We start from the raw sequence: 26,525 nt of genomic DNA, 5'->3' as shown, positions 1-26,525 counted from the left end.
CTGGCTCTGTCTCGCCCGAGATCCTTCATTTTGGGCATCTTGCAGGAATTGTATGAAATCTATGATTTCTTACTTTGAAACATCTCCAAATGTGTCTGAGTCATGAATTCATTGTGGGCGTTTAAAGGCTGTTGTGTCTTACACAGTATGAACTTTTCCATAACTATCCCACTGGATTTATTTTTTGACCATTTCTAGTCTTTGCAGCACATTTGGAGATGGGGCCATTTGGAATCACAGCCAGAAAATCATTTTATGCGTCAACACGTTCCTCCGGAGAGACGAAATTGGCACTATGATAGCGCCAAGGTCTCTGCGAGAGAGGGCTAGTCTGCGCTGGTTTAACTAGGTTACCATTGTGATTCAGGCAAGCTTCCGCCAGTTTGTCCTGGTTGAGCAAACAGTCGCACCTTGTTTTGGTTATCCCGCTTGGACAACAGCCTCTGGCGAAAATTACTTTCCATTACTTCCGACCCTGCGTCCCCAAATGGCATTCCATGCTGACAGGATAATTTGCCGTCAGACGAATGTGCCATGTCTTTTTTTGTTGTTGTTCTGGTAGGATAATGGAAGCAAATGGTGTCTCCTACAAGGTAGACATACACCCTAAAATAGAATAATGTATTCCTTCCTTTATTGCTTTTTTTCCCTTATCGATGATGGATGGCAGGAGCGAGGTTAGCAGGAGCGAGGGGAGCGTTAGCCGGCTCCGTCTTTGGAGCAGCACACATAAAATATCGCCGCTCCGTTTTTATAGCAGGGCTGGATATTTCCTCATATGTTTGTCTGGTCGAGACGCACACTGCTGCGTCGTCGGCATCTTTGGAGGCGTATCGATCTTTTCATTTCAAGACAATGAACAGTTTAGCATGTTAGGAAGGATGTCTGTGTCACGCCAGAGTTGGCATGCCGCCTCTTGAGAGTTATTTCAGAGTGTGATTTCTGAAATAATTCGCTGTGGCTCGTAAGATCGAATTGAACTTTTCATGACTTTTTTTGCGCTGTGCATTCTTGCGCGTGCTTTGACGTTGGCTTGTTCACGCGGCGGCGCTCGGAGCCCCCCCACTCCAAAGTAAAGGAAAATTCCTACACATATGCTCTTGATCTCGAAATAGACATAGAACAATGAAGTGTCGACGCCGTGAAACCAATAACTCGAGTATTGGGGTGAAATGTACATGACAGTAATAACGACATTAGTTTTGTTTTTTTTGCTTGTACAAAAGCTAAGCTTGTTGGCTAGATTCCCATAAGTTAATGAGCTTTGACTATTGCCAACCGGCTAATGGCCACCTACACATACAATCCTTTGCAATCAAATAAAGAAGGATTATGTTTGTGGAAAAGCATAGACACATTTTCCTTGTTTTTTTAATTACTCCTAGTGATACTTCTACTATGGCAGTTAACCGTTCATTGTCTTCTCCCCACACAGTCTTCAGTGGCAATCTTTTTTTCCCTTTGAAGATTAATAGTCGATTGACTAACCAAACATTTTTCTCTATTTATGGTCCACTGCAAGTTGTTTCATCTGTAGCACAAATGTGATTGATGCACACATTATGCTTTACCAGCATAGATGCCCCTCCCCCCTTTTCAGTTAAATTAGTTGATTAATAATAGAAAAGTAACTTTCAATAGGCTGAAGGCAGTAGCGTGCAAGAACGTAGCACTGCTGTATATGTGGTGAATCAATGCCACAATTTGTGGCAATTAATTTTGAACCAGCAGCACCCTCATTCACACAGGGGTGATCAGAGCACTGAGTACATAAGCATGAGAAAGCTAACTCACTCAGCAAAGTGATGCGCTTTCCTCTCCGAAGACCCCTAAGTGCATGTTTCTCGGTTGGTGTGTGTGTGTGTGTGTGTGTGTGTGTGTGTGTGTGTGTGTGTGTGTGTGTGTGTGTGTGTGTGTGTGTGTGTGTGTGTGTGTGTGTTTGTGTGCATTGCTAGATTGCTACTATTTTGTGTTATTTTTGTGGTAAAAAATAGACACACTCTAAATTATAAAATTAACTAGACTGTATGGACTCTTCGTCATAATAGACCTCTTAGTTGTTATTTAGAAAATAATAATGACTACTCAGCTGAAATGAACACACACACGCACACACACACACACACACACACACACACACACACACACACACACACACACACACACACACACACACACACACACACACACACACACACACACACACACACACATACGCACACGCACGCACGCAGGCACACTCATACACGCACGCACACGCACGCAAACACAAGCTCTTTCTTTTGGCTTGGGGCAATGAAACCATTATGATCCTCCTTATAAGGTCACTGTGCATGGAAGCAGTGGATTCTGGGAGCTGTCACTTCTGCCCCACTCTGATTGGGTGTTTACATTCAGCCAATGACTTTGAATGTATCCATCCAGCCAATATGCCAGGGAAGAGCTTGATCAGCATTGAATGTACCAACCTTATTTGGCCAAAAATATGCTTATTGAATTTGAGTTAGGCAAGTCAAATTTAATTTAAGTTATTTCTAGACCCTCACTTTATTACGAAAGTCAACAATTTGTGGAATAATTACATTAAACGACAGCTGTCAGACCGTACGGATAAAATCTAGATTGTCACAATATAGTCTAGAAATAATGTTTTTATCTGTGTGTGGTTTAAATAACACAACTTATTACACACAAAATTGGCAAGTGAAATTGAAAAGTTACCATTTTTAAAAAAATAATATCCTGGAGGCTAAATCATCCTGTATCTGGCTAACTGACACTATTTGTCCACAAAATGTATGAGTATATTATTCCATATTCACACCTTACTGCAACCGCTTTGCTTATAGTATCCCTCACTCTAAATCAATCGGTGAGTATCAACTGGAAAATGCGATTTTTAATTGCATCACGCTATCTTGTCACTGTATTACCCCACTTATTACACAATGATTACCAAGCACCAAATTAAAATTACGGTATTAATTAAAGTTAATCACTTTGTTATCGGCATGTCTCTGAAAATGAAAAGTGCGGCCGACATTTTCTAACTAGACGAAGGTTACCATTGGACTCAAACTGACAATGAACCTCATGTTGAATGAAACCCCAAATAGCCCATTGCTCGCCATGCACGTGCGGAGCACAATGCCGTTGCATCCTCTAATGGTGTTTTATTGGAGGATTTCCTTATCTGAGGGTTTTTTACATGCACAGCAGCTCTCTGAACCTTGGAGCCTGTGGGCTTTAGGGGTTGACCCTACTCTACCACTCACTCAAAGTTATCTGAAGGCGAAGGATTTTCCTTTCTGCTAAGCAGGGGCTTGGCATCTGGGGAAACCTAAATAAAAACACAGTTTCAGAAGAAAGAAAATCCAGGGTTTTCTCTTTGCAGCAAAAGAATATAACTTTCTTGATGCATTTTTGTAAATATAGATAGGAGATTTGTTGGATTGTATTGATGCGGTGCCGGTAATTTTCAATTTGCATCCGTTCTAGGCCTAAGGTAACATAACCTGTGGATTAGGTTAGTTAAAAGGATAAAAATACTCCTTTAATTAAAGGAGTATTTTAATATTATTTAATATTCTCCTCACACAAATACACAGCTCCAGGTTGCAGAGTAACCGAGCGTCGGGTAGGAGAGATTTGTTGTTTTAGCCTCAATGAAGGGGTCAAATCCAAGTGGGAGAGAGGGACTGGTGAAGATATTCAATGGTGATACATCGATATCACCTTCACCAGTGCTGAACGGGTCCTTTGGAGAAGATATATCCAAGTTAAATGAAAAACTATCGAAGGAATAAAGTCAGTCAAGTCGGATCAGTATGGATGCGGCACATCCCTGTCATTTTGGTAGATTGACAATGGGTATTTCGCCCACTTAATAGCTTCATAAAGCCCATATGTCGGTTGGAAAAGTGTGCACAAAGTTATGTCTATATATTGGTTCCCAAGGGTGACGCAAATCTTTGGACAGAATTGCTGTTTTACTTTAATTCGCATTTGACAATTTAAATGCTTTTTGAATTGTCAACCACATCATCGGCAAGTGGGCCTAGCTGGAGTGGCAGAAATCATTGATAAGTTATATAATATGTACATTTTCCATTCCAATTTACATCCAAAAAGTGTGGACCTTCCTTTGGAGTTAAGTCAGTCAATGCCACAATTGGTCGACAGTAGTGTTCTATTGTGGTTGAACCACTGTAGAATAACTACAGTGAAGAAAATTATTTCCCCAGATTTTAAGCAGGGAAAACGTGATACAGGTTGTTGTTTGTCGCTAGAGAGTTTGATTCTGACCACTGAGTCACCAAGGAGACTGGTCGACTGGCCATCGTTTGAATAGGCTCCTTAAACCAAAAATGAGTCAGCAAAAGAAAGTACAACTGATTATGACAGAATGTGGGGCAGACACGTTTGATTGGTGCAGAGGTAATAGATCTAAACGTTTGGAGTTGACATCGAGGCCATTTCCTGCTCTGTCAAATTTAAACAAGTCATCCTCTTAATTTTGAGCCATCCCTAGGTTAGCGTAAATTAAGTCAAGGCATTAACTGTGACAGTCACTGCAGCTATAATGGTTTCGTTGGCATGATAGAGTTGTTTCCAAATTAAATGGTGATATTTGAAAGCCAGCTTGGCTAACATGAATTGAACGATGAATAATGAGGTTGGCAGGTTGACTAACTTTAATTATATGGGGAGAAGGACGAACATATTATATTATATTTCACCCCGTCGTACTTTCAAATGAGGCGGTCTCCAATTAATTTCATTTATTTATGTTTAAATTGAAACACCCTATTTATCATGTATATGCATGGATTTTTTTGGGAATTTCATGGCATGAAGGGTTTTCATTATTGAAGAAACAGTTTTTGCCGATAAGCCCCTCTTTCCATAATTAGGAATGAACTTGATTCCTTTTTTACTCTGTTAAAGGCTAACAAGAAAACCTGTTAAACTTTACAAACACAAAACGTTCAAACAATGTAAAAATAAAGGCAATGCATCGACGGGATTGTATTTATCGCATGATTATAATCAGCTATTTTCCATTTAATAAGAATTCTTCGATGTTCTTAAGGGTCTCTTTGGGATAAAGGAACTTGTCATCTCTTGAGATCGTTCTCCAATAGGAAGGCTGTTGTCGTTGTCGGCAAGGCAGAAGAACAGCTCCACGCTTGGCTGGTCGTAGAAACAGTAGTAAGGGAGGTGGTATTCCGGCCTCGTTTTCCATGGCTATGAAAGTGGTGCCGAGCGTTTGGTGTGACAGCAGATGACGAATGGTTAGCGTGAGGAATTCTCCGCTGCATCAACATCGTGGTAATGGATTCCTTCACTAATTTAAAATTACACTGACAGAGGCACCCCCCCCCCCCCCCCCCCCCCCCCTTACTCGCCCGTTCAGGGATACTCAGTCTTATACCTCTGTGTGTTTGAATGTGTTTCCCTGTCTTTGGACTCAGTACTACAACCTCTGTGTCGGTCTGCGGTTTGAAGGTGCGAGTTAGCTGGACATTTTCCTTCCTCAGTGTTCTGTCATTCTTTTGCACTGTTGACCACTTTTTTTTCCATTTTTCTTTCTTTTTCTTTCTTCTCTAGGTCAGTTTTTGTTCCTTTCCGCTCACTCCTTTCTTGGTTTAGTTTTAATTTCCTACTCGTCAATTGTATCGCAGATATGTTTCTTGCTCTACATTTGTTCTCTTCTTCTCTCTCACAACATATCCATTATTTTTAGATCACACTTTTCTTTCTTTCTATCAGGTCAGTGTTATTTTCACATGTATTTTACTTTCTCATGCCTCTCTCTTTCTGTGTGCCCATTGAAATTGGCAAATATGCATTAATAACATTCAATCTTTTATCAAGTCTGAGAGTGTCCTTGTTTGAATTATCTTCATTTTTCACAACTGCTTAAAATCACATTTTAAACTTAATGTTCACACTCATAGCAGGCCATTTTACATTATGTTGATCTTCTAGCACAATCTCCCTCCTTTTCATCTTTGGCAAAGCGCCTTTTATTGTTTTTATTGTGTTGTTGCCCAAATCAAATAAAGTAGGCCTACTTTATTTTGTTATCACAGTTATGGGTTAGGCAGCTATGCATGGGATAGATATCTGCTCTGTCACAGTATAAATACTGTAGTATGACTACACCGTAAAAAAAACTTTGATAAATACACATATAATACTGTGACAGCGTAGCAAAATTGAATTTATATTTAATCATCCCCTTGGTGCATTTCTTTGTGTGTGTGTGTGTGTATATGTCCTTCATGTGTGTGTGTGTGTTTGTTTTTGTGTGTGTTTGTGTATGTGTGTGTGTGTGTGTGTGTGTGTGTGTGCTGATCCATGAAAAGAAAATGAGACGTCGACAGCCACGTTTTGTCTCTTGCTATTACAGTTGTAGATGTTGTTTTTATGGGTTTCTGAGAGGCAGACAGATCCTTTCATGCTGATACACCCCTGTTCCCAGTTGAATCTTCCTCCGATAGATACATATACGTGACGTCATCTTTGCTCCATTCATGGAGAGGGTCAGAGTTCAGGAGCGTTTTTCTCCATTCGTCAAATCGACCTGCCGTCCCCTGGTCTGCATGTTGTTCTGTCGGAGCGTGCCGGGCGTTTAGCCCGTGCCCGCCCCTGACACACAGCGTACGCGAGGTGACTGGGATTTGATTTGGAGCTTCAATACCCGTCATTGCGTCCTGTCAGGATGGCTCTGTATTTCACAGCGGATGATTTCTCAATGCTGCCGTCTCCTGGAACGATTTCTCCACGGTAATTGTTACTTCCCAAACCAGTGGGATTGCTTTGAAATGGGATTTAAAGAAAAACTTAACACTTATTATAAATGTTTGTTGTTCAGGAATGAGGTGTTATTTTTTTTTACATAATTACTGCGATATTTTATGCGTTTAGATTTCTTACATAGGATAGGAAGATATCGCCATCACGCCCAGGGGTGTTTGACTGGTGAACGTTTTCCATTTGTTTGGGACCACACACCCTTTTTGCTGTAATAAAACCAATGTGGAAAGAATTCAATTTGCAGGGAATTTGCAATCCCTCAGCATAAAACAACACAGCCCCGAAAGGCTGTCATTCTATCTCTCAGAGGGTTAACACTGAAATCCTGCCGGGGAATAGATGATTTGCTTTCATGAATACGCTTGTGTATGTGTGTCTGTCAGTGTGTGTGCGTGTGTGTGTGTGTGCGTGTGCGTGTACGTGTGCGTAAGTGTGTCTGTGAGTGTAAGTGTGTGTGTGTGTGTACATTAATGTTTGCTTATGTTGTGTGTGTGTTTATGAGAGAGAGAGAGAGAGAGAGAGAGAGAGAGAGAGAGAGAGAGAGAGAGAGAGAGAGAGAGAGAGAGAGAGAGAGAGAGAGAGAGAGAGAGAGAGAGAGAGAGAGAGAGAGAGAGAGAAATAGAGAGGGATTGTGTGCTTGCGTGTAGCTCTGGTACCTTTTATATTATAGCCTTTAGGTCTAGAAAGACCTGAATTCATTTAAGGCAATTTATAGTGGCTGCTAGCGGGGCTGTCCCTGTGTGTGAGTGTGTATCTGTTGTTGTGTGTGTGTGTCTGTGTGTATGTTTGCTGTAAATGTCCCTATGTTGCACTGCTACATCAAATGTATTTGTTTATTTTCCTCTGCTCTCTGGTAAAACGAGTGTCCTTGTGTGTGTGTGTGTGTGTGTGTGTGTGTACGTGTGTGTGAGTGTGTGTGTGTTTGTGTAAACAACAATACAAACCTAACTATTGTTCATTTTCTCCTCCTCTTTCTTTGTATAGGTGGAGAACGGCGGTTATTGACTGAGAACTTTCTTCCACTAAAGGTCTTGTCTTTGCACACACACACACACACACACACACACACAAACACAAACACAAACACAAACACACACACACACACACTCATGTTTACGCACAGATGGGCCTGCCGCTATTCACATCCGCCCATTGTACCGTGTATCCGGCTATGCAACCACCACTTAGTCTTAGAAAGTGTTTGTGTACACAAACTGAGATTGAGATTGTATATGCAATCCATCTATAAACATACAATCCAATAAACCGTTATACCCAAATGAGTCATCACTTCAAAGTTAACTTTGCCAAATAGTTCTCCACGTATCCATCACTTTGCTCAAAATCCGTATGCCTTTGAGGTTTTAAAAGGCGATACAACAGACAGCGAGGAGAATGTGTGAGCGCTTCCCTAGGCATCAGCACCGGCACCGGAGCTCGTCTTGGAAAATCATCCCATCTTTTTTTTCCCCTTTCAATAACTATGCGAAGGGATTGGACGTGACCCGTTATCGGGCGATGATTGAATCATCCGGTGGAAATTCAATTCTCTCATCCCCCACACTTCTTCACTTCATTGTGTATCTCGCAAAAGAAGGCTTAGCTCAGAAAGGTGCGGCGTCGCGTTAGCAATACTAATGTCGCCAGATGGGAGTTTCTCGAAAGATATGGCCAGACCGCGGAGACGCGGGGACACTTTCCAATACTCTGCGGCGGCATCGGGACCGTTCCTCTCCCCATCTACCTCCCCCAAGGTTTTAGGATCCGAACGATTGTGCTTTAGAGGGAAGTGTCATGGGGATTGTTAGAGCTCCAGATGTCTTAATGAAATACTGTCGATTAGAGGGCAGTCGATCGCTGCTGAGGGAGCTGGGGGGGGGGCTGGGGGGAGGGGGGGGAGGGGGGAGAGAGGGGAGGAAGGACAAGAGGGGGAAAAACAAAGGGACAGTGAAAGGGTGAGAGAGGAAGAGGGAGAGACAGAGAGAAGATGCTGATCTTGAAAGGGTGAGAGAGGAAGAGGGAGAGACAGAGAGAAGATGCTGATCTTGAAAGGGTGAGAGAGGAAGAGGGAGAGACAGAGAGAGAGAGACAGCAAGGGGAAGACAGTGATAATGAAAGGGTGAGAGTGAGAGGAAGAGAGAGAGAGAGAGACAGAGAGCGCGAGCGGAAGACAGGGATAGTGAAAGGGTGAGAGAGGAAGAGAGAGAGAGACAGAGAGTGAGTGAGGGCAGACCGATAGTGAAAGGGCAAGAGAGGAGGAGAGAGAGACAGAGAGACAGCGAGAGCGAGTGAAAGACACTGATATTAATAAGGGTGAGGGAGGACGAGACAAGGGAGCAGACGGGAGGTGCGAGTGACAGCGGTGGAAGCCTTTGATCTCAGCTTTGTAATCAATGGGGATTACGGTCCCTGCGGCGGTGTCGGCGCCCATCACGGCGGGGCTGTCGGAGCGGCGGTCCGGGGGCTCGACGGCGAGCTCCTCCCGGGGCGTCTCCGTGTCTAAATACCTCTGGCGTCTACGGTGGCTGACAAGGCTCATTATACCGTCGGAGGAGCGGGGGGAACTCAGGATGCAGGACGTGATGGGGTGTTGAGAATACCAAATTGAAATGCGAATCGCATCTTTCTCATTCGCCTTTCCGGGAGAGCCATTTAAGCGGGAACGACATCTCTACACACATGAGTGTCGTAAAGACGCACTTCACGTCACGCAAGATGAATGTGTCTCGTCGTAGACCCCCCCCCCCCCCACAACACGCCATGCATTTGATTGTGTTCGTAGTTGAGGTAAACCGCTCCACTGGCCCACACTAGAGAGGCACGTTTTACTGTTGCCTGAAGAAAGAGGAAAATGGATTCAAAAACACCAACAAAGGATGTTTTTTATTGAACTGTGAGCAGCAACACACACCCATCCTGACCTAGTTGGTGTTGTTAATTTTTTTGCCCCGTTGTGCGGTCATTTTTAATTCTCACCCAATAATTGTTTGAGTTATAACGTCTTCAGGAAGAGAGAATGAGCTTTTGAGCTTTGAGTTTTATGCTCGACTTCTGTTCTTTTCTCAGTGGGAAGCTTTCATCGTACGACCGCTCTCGTTCACACCTTCCTGAAGATATCCAAGTTTCTCCCTATCTCCGTGACACACCATTTAGTATTTTCTCATCCCTCTAGATCTCCACCTGACACTGATACCGTGAGAATCAGATGTTTTGGCCCTCCATTGCAGCATGGAGGCCTGAATTATTTAGCTCTGACTATCTTCCTCCTTCTTTAAGCTCAAGGCTAACATATAGCAACTGGTGCTACTAGTTATTAGATGCAAAATATCAAATAAATGAATTACATCAAGAGGCTAACCACAGCCTATTTTAGAGTTTACGTAATAGCATGAAATGGTCAATCAATTAGATATCACAATATTAGTTTTCTTTACGCAACTGTGAAACCCATATCAACTTCAACGTGGCTTGATTAGCAATTTGAGCGCCATTAGTATGTCCTCACGTAGCTCCACCAATTAGGAAATGGTTTCTTGTCATTATCTAGTCTGATCCTTAGTGGATCAATGGTTAAAGCCTCAGTGATGTGACTGTGCTTAATCAATAATGGAAGCTTTACCAATCTAAGCCGTCTGGGATCAATAATTGGTAGCAGAGACAGAGATTAAGGTCCTGAGATTGATGATTGATGTTATATAATTTAGGATTCAGGAAAATCATTATTAAAGTAGAAAAGACATGGCAATATTGTGAATTCAATTACACTTCTGTCCACCACTACTTGAATTATTTCTTTCCAGTTAGTATTGACAGATATTGAGGTGCCAGGGTATTTTAGGCTTTTGACAGCTCAATAAAATGCTCAACTTGCCCTAGGGCATATCAGAAAATACGGTTCCACTCCTTCCTGTCAGTGCAATTTCTTATTTCAGATTTTCATTCTCTAATGTGACAGCGAACTCAATTTCTGGCGGATAGATATTAGATAGTGCTGTGTACCAGGATTTTAATGAGAAAGTTAGTGAAACAGAAGACAATCAGAGTGGAGAATGATTCGTATGCCAAGAGGGATCCGGTGTGCTCAGTCGGCGTGCAGCATTTCAAAGTCCATACGGCGGAAGGTATGTTTGATGGGGAACATTACAATGATGGTAGTTCTCCCAACCGAGTGTGTGTCATGGAGGGGCAAGGAAAGTTGAACACAAAACACCACGGTGAGGAAAATAAATCTTTATATTGTCTCCTTTGACAACCTTTGACTTTTAAGTTTCCAACACAATTGTCATCAAGATCTTTTGCAGAACACCTTATATGCAAACGGTAATAAACTGATGAATACACATGCAGTGGCTCGGCTAAGAGTGCCAGCGTCCCCTTTATACACGATTATTACTGCACAACAGCCATGGTAAGCCAGTGATGCTGCTTATGTTCCCGATTTGTTTATTTAGCAAACACAAATGAACACAAAATATTAATGATAACATTACAATGCAATACAATGGGATACATATGATATACACAGCAAGGCAAAGAAAAATGAGGAATGCTTTATTCACTGAATAGTGAATAAAGTCAACAAGTATTATATATTTGTTGTTTTAAATCGTTCTATTTCGAGTATAAAACGCAGTGGTGGTAGGCGTACGACAAAAATATTCTATGCTATGCCTGTCAAGAAAAAAATGCAAATCTAATTCAACCAAACTCTTGTACTAATGCCATTATAGATGTTCTAGGTACGATTTAAGAGCTCTTATTTTAGTGAATAAGTGGGAGAAATGCACTGTGAGAATATCGGTCTCGAGTCGACTGCTCCTGCCTCTGTCGAATGAGCCTGACACTGACTGCTCCAGTCTCATTTCTGACCAATCAATTCCATGATTTGTTAGAGGAATCCATCTGGCCTGTCAATCAAAGGTGCGGGAATGCAACATGATGGAGAAACGTAAGGAGAGAGGGGTGAGAGATAAAGGTGCACATTTTCGGTTGTTGATCTTGCTCTATTCTGCTGTATTCTGCTTGTTTCTGCTCTCACTCTTAACAACTTTTAAACCGACCACAGCAAATCAGCTTCAAGCAACACATTTCTTGCCGAAATGGACACTCTTGTCAAAAATCCCCTGAATATATGGATGGCCCTAGTTGGAATCCAACCCCTAACTCTAGCTGTGTTGAAGCAATACCCTAGAAGCTGAGCTAGACAGAATCAGCGTCATTCCATACTACAGTAAATTCCCGTTGAAAAACAGCCCTTCCCTCTGTCATGGAATGGTGATTGAGTTGACGGGAGACATCCAGGGACATGCCACTCCCCTCAACCATATCTACAGGACACCATGCTGGGCTCTGACTGACAGCTCGTCATGCCTCCGGGCCTTAGTCTTGTGTTGCCCTTAACCCCCTTTTTAGAGGGTGACTTTAGTTGAGTTATGTTGGCTTCATTGATTATGAAACATATAGGAGGTAATAAATACCCTGTCATTTCTGCTCCACTTGGAACGTTAACACAAAAAAACTGATGGAAAGACAATACAGGGAATGAAGACAATAAACAAATGATTTATATGAAGGGGGGCCTATTTCAATGTTTTTTCTCAGGTAATTCCTTAGTGTGAGGGAGGAATAAGTAGAGGAAAGCGAAGAGGGAAAGAGGAGAAAACGGGAGAGACAGAGAGAATGAATAACAAAAGCATCACTGAAACCGAGGCACTTGACAGTGTTTAAATTGCAAAGAGTGCTACTCAGGCATCACCGAAGAACAGCTTTTTCCATGAATTTAAAATGCCTCGCACTCTTGATGCCATTGAATCATAATAGTAGCCCCAGAACACTCTGACCAGCGTAGGAATACATTATTATGCCGTTCTAGTCTCATACTTATCAAACAAAGTCTCAAGCTGGTTAATTAAAATGCTTTTCAGAGAGATTAGTTTGACAGATGGAAAGTCGTGTTTAAAGAAACATTCACATGAACCGTTGACACGTTGCAAGGTGCTTTACTTCACTTACAGCCGTGGTGAATATATGATTTCAACAGAAACAGCACATTGTTGCAAAGGGGTCGTAGCCAAGGCATTGTCCATGGACAGGAATCTATGCTGCGGTCAGACAGTATTTTTTGCTTAGGAAGGATCCAAAATGACTCCTGACGTTGGTTTATGTGTCTGTAAGAATTATCTTAATGCTGAGGAAAGGTGTTTGAATGCTTTTCTTTTCTTGTCAACGTCTCCCTTTGTATGGGGTACACTTTCCAAAGGAAATGAGATCATGCCGTCCAATAATTCCTTGCGGCAGGAGACTTTTAAGCAACGCAACATTCAGGCTTTCAAGAAAACAGGCGAACGACATGACTTTCATGAAAACATTAATTATTTTCAAGCAATCATACTGATTGGATCATGTCGATATATATGTGTTGACGGGAGGGCCATATCTCTATTTGACAACCGTCTTTGGCTGATGGACTACATTCCCTTTTTTATTTGAATTCCAACCCTGGTCATCTAATTTTCAAAGGGTTTTCCAAGTTGACATAGTCAGCATGAAACCACACAATAGGAACTCACAGGGCTTTGTATCTAATGCTGTGTACTCACTACAGGATAATTAGCCCGATGTTGTGCCCGTTGTACCCCTTCCGCCAAATCCCAGATTTGTTGATGGCACTGATTATTTTTGCCAGATTATCCTGCGGTGTGGGGTGGGCTATGTTAGGATTGTTTTTTGTTTATTGTGGGGGGGATCCCTGGTGACAGCCGATTTTGATCACGAGAGATTGCCAAGGTGTCCGACTTAAAAAATCGGGACTTGTTGGTTGTTGTAATGGAGTCGGTTAGTGTGATGTGTGCTGTGTTGGCATCAGATGAGTGTCTTTCCAAGGCAGAGTTCATTAACTAACCAAAATTGTTTATTAAGTATATTAAATAGACTCTTTGACATTTCCCGACAATATATTATGCAGGTGTCTAGTGGATACAAACCTCTCTGATAAGTTGTTGTTATTTTACACTTTAAGATCCTGTGTGTGGATCTGGTATCTCCTCCCACTCATCCCAGCAGTGGTGACTCTAGCGTCGCTTCTAACATTGACAGACAATTTGTGCGCCATGTCTAAATGTCCCTATACTAGAGATTCAAATGAACCTGACCAGTTAATGGAACAACAGAAACCTATCAGCAATCCCATGATAGCTGTCTACTATGTGTTGTGACATCCACAAAGAACACACACTAATTGCTAATTTACATTAGCGACCCAAGACCTGCTTAAATTGATGATGTAGAAATGACTAAACAAATGTCCAAACAAAACATGCAAAGCAATACATGAATAAATAGCTTCTTGTAATAAATACAGCCAATAATGAGCCTGGAACTTTAATCTTCCTAAGACCACATCTCTGATCTTGTTTGCCCTTCAAATTAGCCTCAGCAGCAGCGTTTCATAGCTGCTTTATTGATGCTAACATTGTCTGTGATTGTGATGTCAGATGTGTGATTACAGCCAACTGTTTTTACCAATACGCTCGACAAATAGAGCGCCAATGGCTAGAAAACCAACAAGACTTCAATGTTATGAGTTAAATAAATGACTATAATTTGCTTCAATTCAAAATTGCCCCACAATCCAACTTTTAGCTCTGTGTGTTAGTCCTATCTCAATTAGTTTTTTTTTTTTTTTTACCAAATTGACTGGCACTGAAATGGGAAATGGCTTCTGCTAAGAGATGTCCATCGTTACAGGGCATAATATAAGAGCAGAAGGCATTCATCTGCTGGTACACCGCATGTCTCCCTTTAGTTCTTCCCCATAGCTTTGGGTCAACCAAAAAGCATAGGAAGATACATCACCTTCTTTACTCTCTCTTTTTTGGAAACTTTCCCATGTCCATTAACTGAATCCCACCTTTTATCTTCCCTCTGCTGGGGTCTTTTAACTTTGATTTCTTCCTCTCTATTTCAGTTTTCTCTCTATATCTTTACAGATATATATTTCATATATTTTTAGGCCGGCTTGCTCTTTCAGTCTCACAAGCACCGGTAGGTCTCTCGGTGTCGATGATTAATTCAGAGCGCAGATGTTTTGACGAAGTGCATGAGGAGAACAACTTGTGACTATTTATGTAGCTTACGTAACAGAAGCGACTGCATGCATACACACAGGCAGAAATATAGAATAAACAGATCTAGGCAAATTTGAGAACATAAATTCATAGGTTCAGCAAGCCAGTAAAACAATATTTGATCATAACTTTGATCATAACTTAACATAACTAAGAAATACATAAATACATCCAAAGATTACCTTTGGCATTGAGGTTATGTTTTCTGTGAGCAGGATTTCTCAAAGGGTTGAGCACAGATGTCAACCAAATTTGGTGGGTAGGTTGGTTGTTGGCCAAATAAGAATTTATTAACTTTCTTGCAAATCAGCCAAAATGGGGGCATGGTAGTGGCATTTGTCTGTGAGCGGGATATCTCAAAAAGTTGAGCACAGATTTAGACCAAATTTGGTGGATATGTTGGTTATTGGCCAAGTAAGAGGGGGCATAAGCTCGGATAGATTTTTATAACACCATCAAAAGTGTATCCTGCCTATTTTGCCAAGGGGTTCATGACTGTTTTTTAATCTCAAAACCGGGCTTTCTTGGGTATCATTGGGCTGAGGTATTGGCTCCCTCCAAGCTAGCCCCAATCTATCAAGCTTTTTCCTTGGCAGAGGTCTGTGCTCTACTGAGAACATTGTCTAGTTCAATCTGTGACTTTTAGGTTTTGAGGCCAAATAACAGACATTTTAAGGACAATCATGCTATGCAACAAATATTGGTTTAAATTACCTTAAAACACTAAAACCTGACTATGTTGAGATTTATACATTTTGAAATGGAATTAAGTCTCATAGCATTAATTTCATGTGATATCTCTTTTATAACCAATTTCACTGACATCGATTCACTGACGTGATAATGGGCGAACACATCTGCGCTACAGATGTACTGCATTTTAATTCAAAAATAATTCTTTACAAAAGGAATCAAATCTCAACCATTCTATCCTTTATTTGCGTAGAGGCCATTTTTTGTTCATTTTGGCAGATCAAAAAAAAAGAAGGTATTTTTTGCTTTAGGCACACACACCCCCACACAGCCAGTCATCATTGGCATCACGGAGTGTTGTTCGCTTTCATTCCAAATCCATTTGTTGGTTTCCACCGATGCTTTAGAGGAGCCCTGGGAGTGCGAAGACGACCGGTGAAAGCCCAGGGTTGCAGGTGCGGCCAATGAGCATTGCCCAATGATCCAGAAAGACAAGGCAATTGGCTAGAATGATGAGAGTAATGAGAAAAGGCTTGTGTTGTAGTACCAGAGAGAAATTTAGAAGAGAGAGAGAGAGAGAGAGAGAGAGAGAGAGAGAGAGAGAGAGAGAGAGAGAGAGAGAGAGAGAGAGAGAGAGAGAGAGAGAGAGAGAGAGAGAGAGAGAGAGAGAGAGAGAGAGAGAGAGAGAGAGAGAGAGAGAGAGAGAGAGAGAGAGAGAGAGAGAGAGAGAGAGAGAGAGAGAGAGAGAGAGAGAGAGTTGCAAAGAATAACAAAAGCGTGGAAGTGAGACGGGAGAGTGGTGGGAGTGTGAGGGGGAGTGTGGGGGGGAGTGTGGGGGGGAGTGATAAACCACATGGGAGAGGGCTGCCATGGCTGTTGTGTTCCCGTTGAGGTGGCTGCCCATTAGCCTGTGCAAATGGAGGTTGTGGCTCCCCTTCAATGAGAATATTAAAGGTAGGATAATAGAGCCACTGGAAGACAGACAGAGAGACAGACAGACAGACTGACAGACTGACTGACTGACTGACTGACTGACTGACTGACTGACTGACTGACTGAGTGCAGGAGAGAGAGAAAATTACGTTTAATCTGCTGAAGAAGCCTTCCGCTGGAGCAGGTAATAGGTATATGCACATAGAATGATTCCCTTGTTTGCTGTGATGTGACTGAGAACGTTTGGCTGAGTTACATAAACAAAAACTGAACAAAGGGTCATAATATGGTGAGAAGAAGAAGATCACCATAAAGTCCTAATAAGATGAAGAGGATGACTGTGGAGTGTGGCGGGATAAAGAGGTGACATCACCAGGCTGCCGCACCGATTGATCGCCCCTCCCGCCCGGGTAGCCCGTCAGACTTCAGGCGTGGAGGAGAGATGCATCCTGGGCCTGCAGTGAGAGATGTGTGCCCTGGGTTGTCCTCTAGCGTTTAGACGGAAGACAAAGGCTTACACAGCTACTGAGCTATTGTAAAAGGTAGAGATGGACATGCATATGCACGGATGCACACACATACTGTCCGCGTCAAATCAGATGCAGGTACAGAGACACGCACACACACGCACACATATGCACACACACCCACTTAAAACATGTTTGTGTCTGAACAGACTTCCTGATAGAGTACTATGGTAATGTGTGTGATAATAAGGCATGGCAGATGGCTAGGTAAGGTAAGGACACCTCTAGTGTCCCTGTTAACTGATGCTGCAGCCCCCAGCTGATTTGAAGTGTTTTGCCTCAACATTTCATTTATCTCTTCCCACCTATCCATCAATGGGATGTGATTCTTCTTCTTCTTCTTCTTCTTCTTCTTCTTCTTCTTCTTCTTCTTCTTCTTCTTCTTCTTCTTCTTCTTCTTCTTCTTCTTCTTCTTCTTCTTCTTCTTCTTCTTCTTCTTCTTCTTCTTCTTCTTCTTCTTCTTCTTCTTCTTCTTCTTCTTCTTCTTCAATAATGATAATAATCATCATTATAATCATATTTAATTTCGGGAATGAGTGCTATACATGAATTCAATAAAATGTTCTGCTGCGTGTCATCCCCTCTTTCACGGGAACTTTAACACACTCCCACACATACAACCACAGAGTTTGTTACGAGGCCATTCAGATTGCATCTGATTTCACTCATGCACTTCCAATCGCTGGCTGTGTGGAGAGCCCCCATGCTGTCAGATCCTATTGCAATCCAAGCGGGTGGACCACTGTTAAAATGAAAGGGATGCAAACAGTGACAAAAATGATACATGTGTGCTTGTGAGCATGTGAATAGCTTTCCTTTTTTTTTTCTGTGCGCACGTGTGATGGAGTTAATTAACCCTTTGTGTTTCTGCCAAGCCGCCTGGCCGCCAGTGAGCCATCGGTACATCAGTGGTGTTTTTCTTTGGCCTGTACCGATGTGCTGCGTTGAGCCAGGGGGCCTGTTCATACGTCTGTGTGTGTGTGTGTGTGTGTGTGTGTGTGTGTGTGTGTGTGTGTGTGTGTGTGTGTGTGTGTGTGTGTGTGTGTGTGTGTGTGTGTGTGTGTGTGTGTGTGTGTGTGTGTGTGTGTGTGTGTGTGTGTGTGTGTGTGTGTATGAGTATATCTGAAATCCTACCCTGTGTTACATAAAACAGTAGATTAAGCTAGTAGTCCTGGAGCGTCTTCGTAGCCCTTAAAGACTGAATGTTATGAAGGGCAACTGACTTAAAAAAAAAAATGGACATGATGCCATGTCTCTGTACTGAAGTAATGGATGCATAGACTGTGTGCTCTCAGAGCAAAATTCTTTGCTGAAGTCCCCTGCTGTTAAACGGTGAAAGAGTTCATTAGTTTCGGTCAATATTGACTTCTACAAAGCGTTTTATGCATCATTCCATGGTTAAGAGTGGACACACACTGACCTTCACATCCGTTTTTGATTCAATCCCAATTCAATAGGGCAACTGTCCAAAAAGAAGAGAACAAAATGGTAAAACGCTTGCAGGCTTGGGTCGAAACCGTGACCTGACGACTGAAGAACAAAACCTCACGTAACTTTGACTGCCTTTCAAACTTATCCTGTGACTTTGGAAACTATATATATATATATATCTATATATATATCCATAGAGTATAAGAGTATAGTGCAGCGATAAGCTAAAGTCTTATGCAATAAGCAACTACAAACACATTACGCCGTTGGCCAAAGTCCTTTGGCTGCGTTTACCCAGAGGACAACCCACCATATTATATTTTCATCTCTCTGAAAAACATCAAAGCAGTGAACGGCAGTCCTTCCCATGTTTCCATCTCCTAAACGCACATCGAGGACGAATGAAGTTGATCCTTCCAAACCCAGGGACATCCAACTGTAGACACTTCTCTGCCAGCCGGCGATAGATTACCATGGGGGAGGGGGGGTTTCTGTGGCCAAAGATGATGAAGAGGGCAATTCCATCTTTTTATGCACGCCGGGGAAAGTGAGCAAAGGAAGCGTCGCGAGGCCATTTGTCAGCCGACCATCATCACGTCCTTTGAGAACAGAGGCCTGTTATCAACGACTCCTGAGAACGCGAGTGGAAGGGGGAAAGCGCCCGGGGCTAATGGCCGCGGAGAAGACCTGTTCCGGTCGGCTTCGTCCGAGCCCGTCCTCTTCCTCATCTGTATGCGTCTCGCCGGTACACCTCTTGGCAAATCTGCAAAAGGTTTTTAACGGCACGTGGCGTGTAAGACCAGAGCCTAACCGCACACGAGTCGGGTCCCCGGGGGTAGAAAGAGTTTGCGTTTTCAGCGTTGGAGCCAAAAGAGAGGAAGAGGGAGAGGTTGGCGCGGCGACTGGGAGTTTATGGTTACGTTATGTTCCAACAAGGCCAAAGCAATTCATAAAATAAAAATCAAGAGCGGCCAACATAGTGTACATAAGCAGTACAGGATGCAATATGAACTTAACCTTCACTGACTTTCTATTTTTTATTACTCCACCGTTGGGATCACACGCACGACAACACACACACACACAAACAGGGGCACACATGCATAAACACAACTACGAGTGTTTGTGTAGACTGCATAACACCACACACGACAGCAGTACCACCCAGGTGTACATGCAACCATGAGCGTCTCTATCAACATTCACAGCATGAACCTGGGGAAGGAGTCAACACCTAGATCAATACGAAGCATACGATCTGGATCAAGGAACTCCACAACACACACCTGACTGATAAAAAATAAATAGAGAGAGTGTCGGGGGCTCCCCGTTTCTGGGCAAATATAAGAGTCAAATATAAGTCTGGACTCCGCCTCGCTTGCTACCTAACCTGATGAAGATACCTGCCTGTGTGGTGATAAGCGCTGTTCCAGCTGGCTCACACACACACACACACACACACACACACACACACACACACACACACACACACACACACACACACACACACACAAGTGTGTGTGTGTGTGTGAGGCCCTGAGAGGCCCTGGCTGAGAGTGCTTGCCTGCCTACCTTCCCTTACATGCGATGCAGGATGTTGATACAAGATTGCCGAACACGGCTACCGCGGCGGCCACTGTGAGCTGCACGGTTTGACCAGCTGCCAACAGAGTCCTGCCCACACATACAGTGGTAGGAACACTCTGTCTGTATCAAGGGTAGAACACACATGTGCGTTGCCAGGCACATTCTGGCACACACATATAAACACACAAACGCACGTGAAAACACAAAGACATACACAGACACCATGCGCACACACATACGGATGCGCGCACACACACACCAGAAAAAATCTCAGCCTTGAACGCACATACACGTACAGACAATGTTTATATTGGTGTCCCAAAGGCCGAGCTATCCACCTGCATCTCTTCTCAGCAAATTGCTTGAGTTTTTTTTCAGGCAAAGTCAGCTCTTTAAATTCCTATTATTACATGACATTATAATGCACACTATTCTTAGGTCCGTGGCGCTTGGATCTCCTCTGCAATTTAGAATCTAGTTTGCCAAGTCCAATCCAGTTAAGATAACGTTGTACCAGTGCTTCCCTGTACGTGTCTGCCACCATGCTGTGAAAACGTACACATGGTTGAATCCTTTTGTCTTCACACAGCTCACTCGTCAGGCTCCTTTAGATCCTGCAGTCGGGTGGAGGGCCTCTTCAAATGAGCCCTCATCACTGTTGCCATCTCCCCCTTAGACACCACATCTTCCTCAATTAGAATTCCACCCCTCCTCTGCCTCCTCTTCAGCAGATCCACTCAGCGCCATCGAGGGGCCGGGCGCCTCATGAATTAAAGTGACAAATCTAACCGTTGAACCCCTTTTTAAAGTAGGGGGGGGACAGCACGAGAATCAGGGACAGCGCCATCGTATTCTCGTTCTTCTTTTGTTCGCGTGCGCGGGGGATAGAATAGGGTGTGGAGGGGAGTTCTGAGCGATGCATTTTTCTTTCTAGTGACATCGGAGCCAGCGAGACATAATGAGAAAACGCACCAGCCTAGCATGGAGCAGGGGTTCACTTCTGCAGGCCAGGATAGTGTGTGTGTGTGTGTGTGTGTGTGTGTGTGTGTGTGTGTTTGTATGCGCGTGTGTGTGTGTGTGTGTGTGTGTGTGTGTGTGTGTGTGTGTGTGTGTGTGTGTGTGTGTGTTTATGTGAGCGAGTGAGCAAGAAAGAGAGAGAGTGATAGAGAAAATAAGGGAACAAAGATAACCTAGATATGCATAATTTGTAACACAAACTTCATTAATAAACCAAATATGATCCCCTGTTTTCAGAGCAGCATGCATTGTATCCCGATGAAAAGAAACAATTCATTCTAATTAAATCAACCTCCTTTTACTCCAATCATCATAAACCGTAGGCGATCCCTTTTCCCAGTTGTATTTCAAACAAACAAACAAACAAACAAACGGTATAAAGATATCATTAACATCACAGTCGTCTGTCTGACGGGCTGTCGCTTTACCGTGATTCGTATGCTTTGTGCGCGAGCGGTACACATCCTTTGTTTTAAAACAACCGCGATCCGGTGACAGGTCATACGGTATCCGTATCACACACGGGACGTGTAGTCAGTGTCTCCGCTCTGAAAAGAGAGAGAGGATTACTGTACAGCGACGTCTCTAAACCCCGCTCCCTGCTCCAGATCCACCCGTCAAACCCTTCACCCTTCACACGGTGCGTCGTGTTGTGGCTGCTGTTGTTGTTATCCCTCGCTCACGCCGGAGAGATCAAATGTTTGGTGTAGAGCTGAAGAAAATGTGTTCAAAGGTTCTTCCATGTTCTCCCGCTAATCCATGGCAGAGGGATCCCTTCCAGGGATTAGGGCCTTTCTTTATTTATCGTTTTAAATCCTCCCATCAAAGGCGTTTATTTATTTATTAGTGGCGAGATTTGAGCTAATGCTAATGTTTGCACACACACGCACACACACACACACACACACACACACACACACACACACACACACACACACACACACACACACACACACACACACACACACACACACACACACACACACACACACACACACACACACACACATATACGCACACACACACACACACACACACTCACACACACACACACACACACACACACACACACACACACACACACACACACACACACACACACACACACACACACACACACACACACACACACACACACACACTCGAATTTGAATGTATAACTTTTGGGGCCGGTGTAGCTGCCCTTGGTAAGGCCAAGGCCGTCAGCACTGCCAGGGGTTCAACTCCCACCAAGGCCGTTCACGAATGTACACACAGAGAATGTATTTTAGTTTATTAATCTGTTTACTTGTCAGGAACAATGCAGGAATCTTTATTACAAGGTTGATCTTGGCAAAGATGGGCTGCATGTAAGGTTTCTACCCAAGCTTATTCGCACCCGCTGCTTGCTATATAGAAACTGAAACGCCTTAACCAAGCATTATAATCACTGTGAAGTAGATCAATATCATCAAATGCAGTTATGACATGACATGGATGTTAATGGTGAGTTGGTGATCTGTGTTTGCAGTGCTGTGATATATCTACACTGCATCACATGGGTAGGTTTGTTTTTATTCTCTCTCGGCTGTCTCCCATAACATCGTCCTTCTCTGTGCCTTGTGTTACCCTCCTTTAGTGTGCGTTGTTCCCCGGCCGGTGAAGGGCGGGAGGAGAGCTTTGTGGAGGACTGTGTCGCCAGCATGCTTCTTTTGCAGAAACCTTCCAGAACAATGAAGCCTGCAGCAGCCTGGATGCTGACCCTGGCTCTGTCTCTGGCCTTACAGGTAACTCACAGCACACACGGACAAAGCAGCACTCCAACAATGGAGTACCACAGCGCTCAAATTCGTTTCGAAAATGGAAACACTGTTTGGTTCACCCTTCCGATATTCAATGTGGTTTTGTACATGCACTCCATGAAGGCCGGCACAAATGCACGGACACGCATGTGCGCACGCACGCACGCACGCACGCACGCACGCACGCACGCACGCACGCACGCACGCACGCACGCACGCACGCACGCACGCACGCACACACACACACACACACACACACACACTGGCACACGCACACAGAAACACATATTCATACACATGCTTGCACGCACATACAAACACATGCACACATACACACAAACACACACATAAACACAGACACACACACACTGGGCCACTTTTTGAAAACCTTCAGTTTAGTGTTATTATTTTTTTCAAACCAGAATGTTTGTCAAGAAATTTCAATCCATTTTTGCATATCTTACCCTTAATGAGAATGCAACAGTAAACAAGTGTGCTAATGAGACATGCCTCTGGTCTCTCCATCTCCCAGACCAACACCAGAGATTTTCTTAAGGTTGCGCTGATGTCACCCAACATTCACCGCTGTTGTGTCCAACTATTGCTTTCTAACAGCATCGTTTTCAGGGGAATTGGCATTTATTGACCTGATAGAGTCAATATGTTTAAAAGGAGAACCCTCGTACACTTGTATTTCAAGTGTTTTTTTTTTCACTTTCCCTTACCCATGGCCATCATCTCATGCCTCCTTCCTTTTTGACCTCCCCCGATCCCCAGGTATTAAATAATGCTGACATTACATCTCAGCTCACGGTCACATCGCCATTTTTAAAGAATATTTCAGCACTTAATAATTTCTATGTCGTTTCTATCAGTATAATAATAATTTAAAATATTCATGAATTAATTCAGAGCACCGCAGATACCAAAAATATAAATTGGTTTTCATCTGAAATTGTATGCGTTCGGCCTGCCAAAACAATGCGTTATTTTATCGTGCCAGTTATGATGCACTCTCTCTCTCTGTCTTGGTCTCTCTCTCCCCTCTCCCTCTCTTTCTCTCTCGCTGTTTCTCTGTCCCTCCCCCTCATTCTATCTCCCGTGCTCTGCCTCTCTCCCTCTCTCCCCCTCTCCGTCTCTCTCCCTCCCTCCCTCCCTCTCCCTCTCTCTGCCTCTCTCCAACCCTCTCTCCCTCTATCTTTCTCTATCTCTCTCTCTCCCTCTCTCTGTCTCTCTCCATCCCTCTCTCTGTCTCTCTCTATCCCACTCTCTGTCTCCCTCTCTCTGTCTCTCTCCATCCCACTCTCTGTCTCTCTGTCTCCCTCCCTGTCCCCCTCCCTCTCTCCCTCCCTGTCTCTATCTCGCTCTCCCTGCCTGTCCCCCTCCCTCTCTCCTCCCCTCTCAACCCCGCTCTCTCTCCTCTCTCCTCTCTCTCCCTCCCTCCCTCCCTCTCCCTCTCTCTGCCTCTCTCCAACCCCCTCTCCCTCTCTCCCTCTATCTTTCTCTATCTCTCTCTCTCCCTCTCTCTCCCTCTCTCTATCCCACTCTCTGTCTCCCTCTCTCTGTCTCTCTCCATCCCACTCTCTGTCTCTCTGTCTCCCTCCCTGTCCCCCTCCCTCTCTCCCTCCCTGTCCCCCTCCCTCTCTCCCTCCCTGTCTCTATCTCGCTCTCCCTCCCTGTCCCCCTCCCTCTCTCCTCCCCTCTCTCCCCCGCTCCCTCTCTCTCTCTCCTCTCTCTTCAGACGCCCTCTCTCGCTGCTCCTTCGGGGGACAGTAAGCTGGTGCGCACCGTCAGAGTGAAGAGGCAGGCCCCGGGGGAGGAGTTTCTGGCCTCTGCCGCTCTGTCCAATCAGAGCCTCGGGGAGCAAGCTGTGGTCTTCAACCACGTGTACAACATCAATGTGCCCATGGAGTCTCTCTGCTCCGTGGACCTGGAGTCCTCCTCCGCTCCAGGTGATCATTTGGGATTGAAACGTGACATCGGCCTCCTGTCCATCTGTGTAGTGGATGGACTTTATCTGTTATCTTGCAGGCACACACACATGCACACACACACACACGCAAACAGGCACACGCACATACTCACACACACACACAAACACACCCACACACATACTCTCACACACAAACACACGCATGCATACTCTCTCACACACACACATACGCACACAGGCACACGTACACACACAGGAGGTGTTTTGTACACGCACGTACACCTTTACATGCAAACAATTGCATCTATATGCACTCACACTCACTCACACACTCACTCACTCACACACACACACACACACACACACACACACACACACACACACACACACACACACACACACACACACACACACACACACACACACACACACACACACACACACACACACACACACACACACACACACACACATTCACACACGCAGACAAAGATACACACACATCATTGACAAATGCAAAGACACACACACACACACACACACACACACACACACACACACACACACACACACACACACACACACACACACACATTCACACACGCAGACAAAGATACACACACATCATTGACAAATGCAAAGACACACACACACACACACACACACACACACACACACACACACACACACACACACACACACACACACACACACACACACACACACACACACACATTCACACACACACACACACACACACACGCACACACACACACACACACACACACAGACACACACACACACACACACTCTGACAGCATCAGCTAAAAATAGCACTAAACCGACTGCTACTACTGCCTGCTAAGGTGGCCAACGTGAATATGAACCCTTGTTGTCTCTCCTGCCAGATGTCCGAGCGGATCTGGGATCCCGACCCCCCATGGAGGCTCTGGCTGGGCCCACAGAGTACACAGAGCAGACCGTGGACACCGACAGCCAGGTAGCTTTTATCTTTTAATTAAAAGTGTTTTATTGTTTGGAGAAGGAATCCATTGATCGAGGTAGAAAGATGAGGGAGGAATATGTAATGACATCGAATCAAATGAGTGATGGATTATAATTGGATTATAATGACGGTAATATCGTGGGCCAGTAATTTATGAGAATTCACGGTAACAGTGTTTTATCTCAGCCGGCAGTTATTTGGGATCCATGTCTGATTCTGAAGTGATTTATTATCTGCTGTCCCTCAGTGGCAGGAAGGAGCCACAAAAAAACACTCCTTTAATCTCTTACAAAATAAAAGCGTGCGACTAGTCGTGTATTTCAGCGCATTCACGGTCGGTTGAGAACACATTTCATCTGTTGCTCCGCAGTATTTTTTCAGTCTTCTTTCATTTGCAAAACAAGCTTTGTGACGAATCTAACAGCAGGAAGGATCAATGTGGATTCAACACTAACCAGGATGCAACTCTGTAGCCCAAAGCTATGTTAGATAGCTCCTGAATGTACATTGTAGAAATGTAGTGTCAAAACAAAGTAAACTTGAACCGTGTACGAAGCAAGCTGCAAAAAACAGTCCCTTTCCATTGGCTCCTTCAAACAAAAGTATAAGGTGTCCTAATTTTTTTGGATCATGGATATAAAGTAAATGTTGTTATATAACTTTACAAGA

At 43.9% G+C, this 26,525-nt stretch overlaps 1 protein-coding gene across 1 annotated transcript in view; it reads left to right on the top strand.

The window, feature by feature from the left end:
* Positions 1-26,525, top strand: part of tnr (tenascin R (restrictin, janusin)) — a 126,884-nt gene that overhangs the window by 36,689 nt on the left and 63,670 nt on the right. Inside the window, 4 exon segments of the mRNA XM_060058372.1 lie at positions 7,807-7,850; positions 22,755-22,902; positions 24,659-24,869; positions 25,759-25,850. Of these exon segments, the coding sequence (XP_059914355.1) occupies positions 22,819-22,902; positions 24,659-24,869; positions 25,759-25,850 (387 nt within the window). The 5' untranslated portion in view covers positions 7,807-7,850; positions 22,755-22,818.

This window comes from Gadus macrocephalus, chromosome 8, assembly GCF_031168955.1.
Source record: "Gadus macrocephalus chromosome 8, ASM3116895v1".
In the NCBI taxonomy this organism is placed as follows: domain Eukaryota; kingdom Metazoa; phylum Chordata; class Actinopteri; order Gadiformes; family Gadidae; genus Gadus; species Gadus macrocephalus.
Note: the sequence above shows the minus strand (reverse complement) of the source record. Positions and strands in the feature narration are given on the sequence as shown.